The sequence below is a fragment of the Centrocercus urophasianus genome, unplaced genomic scaffold (genome assembly GCF_019232065.1).
Source record: "Centrocercus urophasianus isolate 14NV4802_14NV808 unplaced genomic scaffold, USGS_Curo_1.0 seq_11, whole genome shotgun sequence".
Taxonomy (NCBI): domain Eukaryota; kingdom Metazoa; phylum Chordata; class Aves; order Galliformes; family Phasianidae; genus Centrocercus; species Centrocercus urophasianus.
The window spans coordinates 30509676-30516137 of NW_024884253.1; the positions used below are offsets into that span (position 1 = coordinate 30509676).

At 52.5% G+C, this 6462-nt stretch overlaps 1 protein-coding gene across 2 annotated transcripts; it reads left to right on the forward strand.

Moving 5' to 3' along the window:
- The first annotated feature begins 3811 nt into the window (after positions 1-3811).
- On the forward strand, positions 3812-5936 carry MSC (musculin). Of its 2 annotated transcripts, XM_042839717.1 has the most exons (3): positions 3812-4330; positions 4881-4972; positions 5103-5936. In XM_042839717.1, exons 1-2 carry the CDS (start codon positions 3812-3814, stop codon positions 4965-4967), a joined length of 606 nt encoding a protein of 201 aa, XP_042695651.1. In that variant the 3' UTR covers positions 4968-4972; positions 5103-5936. The 2 variants fall into 2 exon arrangements, with proteins under 2 accessions (XP_042695651.1, XP_042695648.1); XM_042839714.1 differs by having other exon boundaries at positions 4881-5936.
- The last annotated feature ends 526 nt before the right edge of the window (positions 5937-6462 follow it).

Sequence of the window (6462 nt, forward strand, 5' to 3'; positions counted from 1 at the left end):
ACAGGAAGCAGCCTGTGAGACTCTGGAACATTTTAGCTACTTAAAATTTAAAGCACTACTACAGTAATGAAGTGTTTTCAGATGTGGGAGTACTTTATAGAAACACTGTGAAAAGAACAGAAATTTCTGGTTTAATAGCATGTAGGATATGGAAACAAGAATTCGGAAAGTGGGAAAATTGGTGTTAAAACCTTGCAGCTGAATACTTAACCTAAGCGTTTAAGCTCTTCCTTTTTAAATACAGACGTATCTATATATGTCAGGATCACGAGCTGGAAGAATTGTGTTTATTACATCAGAAAAGTCGCTGTGTCATCTTTTATTTATATGTTTCAGATCCGGTATAAACCCAACAGTGGGAGAAGCGATCGCTTGCAACGTTATCAATTTAAAATATAGGCGGATGCTCATTGCAGGAGAACGATTCTACGATTCCATGACTTTCCTTTCTGTCCAGCAGCTCCTGGCTGTCACTTCGTGCTATCCACACCACCGTCCCTGCGACTGTGTGCCCCTCCGCCTCCCCCCCCCCTTTCCTCCTCCTCCTCCTCCGCCTCCGCCCGGCCGAAATGAGGGAGCATGGTGGAGCGTCCCAGCAGAAGGAGAGGCTGCAGTGCCGTTATCTTTCCCCATCTCTTCCGTCTGGCTCCGGTGGGCTTCCCTCTCAGGGTGAAACACAAGGAGGAGAGTAACAGAGTGCTTCCTCTTGCTGATGTTTGCTTGTTATTCCAGCTAATTTGCTCCGAGAGGAGAAATAAACTGCACTTTCAGCTGCACCATTAATTCCTGTCTTTTCAGGCCAACGGCACAACTCTAAGCTTCATTAAAAATAACACCAATAATAATAGAATTAGGGAAAACTTCGTCTTTTTCTTTGTTAATTAAAAGAAATCCCATCTCCCCCTCCCCGGCTCACCCCACCCGCGGCTGACTGACAAAGTGAGCAGAATCCGTGTTCTCACACCGCCGGGTATCTATTACATGAGAACTTTCTTCTGGCGCCAGGAGGTATTTGGAGAGTTTGCCTGCTTATTCCGCAGGGAAACCGCTGCGAGCAGGGGATACCTGAGCAACGCCCCTGGCCAAACCGCGGGGAGAGCAGCGAGCCCGTCGTCAGGTCTCGTTGTTGTCTCCACCGTATTGCTGCGCAGCAAATGCTGGAGCAGAGGGGCTGCACCCTGTGTCCCAGCCCTTTCCCTGCGCTTCCCCAGCGGGGCAGCCCCGGAGCCGCTGCCGGTGGAGCGGAGGGGGCGGAGAGGCGATGCTCACCTCGGCGCTGCTCAGGAAAGCGCTCCTCGGAAAGTCCTCGCTGCTTGGCAAAAGAAAGTCTAGTAAACACACTCCCCCCCCCCCCCCGCCCTGTCCCCGTCCCCGTCCCCGTCCCCCCTGCCTAAGGGCATTGTTATTGTCTCCCCTTCCCAGGTGCCTCTCCCGGGGGCTCTCAGCCATGCAGAGGTGCTCTCTTGCTTTAGATGGCATAAAACAAAGGCTGTCACTCATCCACCTGCTGCCGCATCGCCGGCAGCACCCAAAGTCCCTTCGCGCAGGAGCCTCGTGTGCCCCCCACGCAGCCCTTTTCCCTCTGCGGAAAGATCGAGGCTGAGATGTTTGCCAGACTCCGCTCCCCCCGCCCTCCAACCCCCTCGCAGCCATTCCGCCTTTCTCACCGCCGTGAGCAAAGGAATAAAAGCGCCCTTCTTACATCGCGGCCTTTCCGAAAGTGTGAGTGCACTTTTAGGTGGGAGCGAAGTGACTCCGGGTGCTCTGCTGAGTTCGATGAGAGGACAAACGCCGAAGGAAAGTGTTACTTAAGGCACTTTATCGAGAACACATCTCTCTCCTCCGCCCTGCTTTGTCGCTGCCAACACCCCAGAGAGTGAACGCTGCTTTTAGCGGCTCCCCCTCCTCTTCCCAGAGATAACCTGACTTTTACGGACTTGGCCTCTGGACTTTTTTTTTTTTTTTTTTTTTTTCCTTCCTGCTGCACTTTTACTTCAGAAAGAACATAAAAGCTGTTTTTCTGTCCTGCCACATCCCGGCTACCCGCGGGCTGCCGGCCCCGCTGCCCCGCACGGAGGGAGGATGGAGCAGAGGATGCTGCCCTCGGAGCGCAGCGCGGGGCGAGCTGTGTTCTAACTTAGGAACGGGCGAAAGGGAAAGGGATTGTACCTAATAACGGGCGTGAAACGCTTCCTCCGTGTACCAGGGGGCATTTCCCCTCCTTGAGTACGCGGAGAGCCTAAAGGATCAAAGTCTTGGCTAGAGGATAAATGGGAGCATGATGTAATGCCCCATCAAAAGCCTTGAAAATGATCCTGAATCCGGAAAACGATACCTTGGCCGAGGTCGCGCAAATCAGAGGTTTGGTGGATATGAGAGGAATCCGTTTTGCTCAGCTTCTTTGGGTGTAAATCCGAAGTCGAGGCTCACTCTCAGTTCACCCAATGGCACTTCCCATTGCCTGCACGAACCAAGGTGCAGGCAAAGACGATCTGAGAATTTGGCCATTCCTTTATTTCCCAGCCCCTCTCTCTGCCCCATCCCGACATTAAAAGAGACGAAGTATTCATTCTACATCGCCTTTAACCGGCTGAGGAAGAGGTGGGTGCGGAAGGTGAGATTTTGCCATTGTGGCTTTTGAGACCGGGTACGATTTTCTCCTTTGTTTAAAGAAATTCTGCACTTTCTCCCATTAATCTTTAGCAGGGAAAGCGTTCAGCCCGCACCTGTATAAACACCCCCGCCGGCGGGGGGGGGGGGCACAGGGGGAAGTAAACCTATATCTCTCCCTCTGCAGTACCTTTAAATATATATATATACACATACATATATGTTTGTATCGATATATATGTATGTATATAAGGGAAAATGTAGGTGAACTAGGGAGGCCAAGCAACCCCCAAGGCTGGCGTGCTCCCCTTTCTCATTGCCAGCGAGGGCATCTCAGTGTCAACCCGAGTTCAAGAGATCCAGTTGCAGGACCAGCCGCGTGTTTCGGCGCTTCGAGCAATGTCAAGTTTCCCTTGGAAGGGTTGCTCCCAACTCGGCTCTGATGTGGTTCTGGCCCCAGCGGGCGAAGCCGAGGTTTACACAGCGTTAAGTGGCCGCGGGCCGCGGAGCGCTGGGTGAAAGCACGGCCGCGGATGCCAGGAAAGTCGCTCTGCGGCAGCGGGAAGGTTCCACTTAACTCGGGAGGGAAATGTAAGGGAAAGAAAAAAAAAAAAAAAAAAAAAAAAAAAGGGAGCGAAATTTCGGGACAAGATCTTTCCACCTGTTGTAGTCATTAGGTTCTTTTCTATTCTGTGTAGTGGAACTGTTATTCTGCTTAACTGCGCGCAGACAGGGCAGGGAGGACAGCGGGGAAGCAATGTGTTGCTTATTCATCCTGGGAAGAGGCGGTGTCAAGGGCGCGGGAGGGATGCAGCTCGGGGGCTCTTCTCGTATCCCCCCTGTGGAACGTTTACCCGAGCGTTCACCCGTCCTTTCCCCCGCGGGGATCTCCCGCAGAGCCCGATACCCCGCAGCCCACCGGGCGGCACCGCGCCCCTCCGCGCGGCGCCGCTCCGGGAGTTGCGGGAGGCACCGCCCCACCGCGGGGCTCGGCCGGGGGCTGCCCCCTCCTCCTCCCCCCGGCCCGGCCGCCTCTCGGCCCCGCGGCCTCCGCTATATAGCGCTGTGCGGGGGCGCATCCCCCCGCCGCGCCCCCCGCGCCCCCGCACGGTCTCTCCGCGGCGGGGCCGCCCCGCGCTGCCCGCAGCCGCTTCTGCCGCCCGCCCTGCCTCCGCCGCCGCCGCCTCTACCCCCAGGGGCCATGTCCGCGGGCTCCGGGAGCGAGACAGAGGAGCTGCCCGAGATGGACCTGCGGGCGCTGCAGCTGGACTACCCGGCGGCGGGCAAGAGGCAGCCCCGTGGCGAGCTCTACCCCTCTGGGGACAACTCCTCGGCGGCGGAGGAGGAGGAAGAGGAGGAGGAAGAGGAGGAGGAGGAGGAGGACGGCGAGGGCAGCTGCGCGGCGGGGGCGGCGGGCTGCAAGAGGAAGCGGGCGAGGGGCAGCGGTCCCGGGGGCAAGAAGGCGCCGTCGGGGCCGCGGGGGCCGGCGGCAGAGGGGAAGCAGTCGCAGCGCAACGCGGCCAACGCGCGGGAGCGGGCGCGGATGCGGGTGCTGAGCAAAGCGTTCTCCCGGCTGAAGACCAGCCTGCCCTGGGTGCCGCCCGACACCAAGCTCTCCAAGCTGGACACGCTGCGCCTGGCCTCCAGCTACATCGCGCACCTCCGGCAGCTGCTGCAAGAGGACCGCTACGAGAACGGCTACGTGCACCCCGTCAACCTGGTACGGGATGCCGGCGGGGGAGCCCGGGAGTCTGCAGCGCTCGGGTCGAGCCGCCGTCCGGGCATTGCTGGCGGCGCTGCCCCGGGTGCCGGGTCCGGGCGGGTGCTGCAGGTCCGGGCAGTGGGGGGAACCCCGGAGAGGTCAATTCCTCGGGTATGAAGCAAGTGTTATGTCCGAGAAAGGAGCAATTCGCAGTCCAAAACCAAGCGCCCGCGAGGGTATGAAGTTGGCTCACATAGCGTTTCCGAATAGTTTCTAAATCTTGTGTTTATAGAACGATGCAAACAGTCGCAAAGCGAGATGAGTGTTGCATGCCTGATGAGAACAATTTGTTGCACGTCGCAGCATTACGTGGAGAGTTTCATTATAAAGAAAATAACGTAATGAAAATATTTGTTAGAGGAAGTCAGCTTTCTCGGTGCTTCCCGCAGGGACTAAAACACGATGACGTGTTTGCAAGTGAAGTAGAATTAGACATCTATCAGTAATAAAGCTCTGGTTTCATACTAGGATAAACTTTCTAACGCCAAATCCCTCTTTTTGCTTGCAGACTTGGCCATTTGTGGTCTCAGGACGACCCGACGCTGACACCAAAGATGTCTCTGCCGCCAGCAGATTATGTGGAACTACCGCTTAGCCAAAGTAATTTTTTTCTCTTGTCGACCTTTTTTTATGGGCTGGATCTTTTTAAGAGCTATGATTTTATCGGCTCAAGACCCAGAGATGGGGACCAACCTCCATCTCTATGTGTTAAATCTGTGTTTCCCCTCAGTTCTTTCCCTTAGAGCTCTGAGGGAAATCTATTTAAAGCAGTAAAGGAAGGAGACGCTGGAAAGGAGAGCTGTTATGAACTGTCTGCAGCCGCTGAAGTCTGAAATTTGGAAAAGCCCTTCTTGGGCTTTGCCATTTGTGCCACTGCCTGAGGACCTGTTGTTCTGAGGCTGTTAAACTAATGGAAGAGGAACAGATTGTTATAGAATTAACAGCATGGACCAAAACGCAACTCTACAAACTAACCCCAAACAGTGTTATTTGTATTCTAAAGCAAAGCAGTATTTTAGATTAGCTTTGAAACTCAGATTTATAATATATTTTGATGGCTTTTGTATTCACGGGTCGGGTTTACTGCAACTATGCAAGAAGTGTAACCATTCTTTGTTTTTGTCCTTTTAACCAGAGTTTTCTTGAAAATATGTAAGCAGCTACATTCTGCATTTAGGCTACCACGCAATGGAATGAAACTAATTCCTTTGGTTATGCCTCGAAGTGCCACATGTAACAATGTGGGACTGTCCCCAAGATGTGGGCACAATTTCTACATCTTAATACGGAAGAGAAATTCTGCTCACTGAAAGGCCAGGGTGCATGCGCTGTAAAGAATGAATTGTGTGATGCTGCAAAACAGCAAGGATTCACAAGGTGTTAAACATTTCTTCTACACTGCTACGCTTCCCTTTGATAAGTTGACCCTCAAATGAGTTCCAGTAATGTTTCTTCACTAATCCAAATGCTGTAATAAAAGGAGGATGCCATCAAATAAGTTGCAAATGTAAATAACTTTATTTTTTTATAAATGACATTAAAAGCTTGGTTACAGTGACTAACAGTACTGTGACAGTGTGTGGCTGCTTTAATGTAGGACAACCTTTGCAGTGCAGATCCTTGAAAGCCTATTCTGTAGGAATACCCTTCTCTTCCTTATCTCCTGAGAGCAGATACATCTCCAGCAGCAGACAAGGACACTTTCACCCCAACCTGCTCACATTAGGTACAGCACTATGACAATCATCAGAGAAAAACACAATTTAACACCCTATGGAATTTATTATCATAATCTTTTCTTTGAACCAGGAAAACAAATGCAGATATGAAAATTATTTCAGTCATTTGCTCTACTTCACGGCATGAAAGATAGAGCAACAGCTCCTTTGCAGTTCATCAATTTCCCTTTTCCATCTACAGTTTTGCTTTTATTTGTGTTCGTGCAGTGGGATAAGCAGCAGAGTTGTTCCAGTTGGAAGCAGACTTTTCCTTCTTTAAGACCAAAACACCCGAGAGAAGGCTTTCTTCTGCTCCAAATAGTTTCTCAGAGGTTACTTCATTGTAAGGGAGAAGGCTGAATTGCTCTGGAG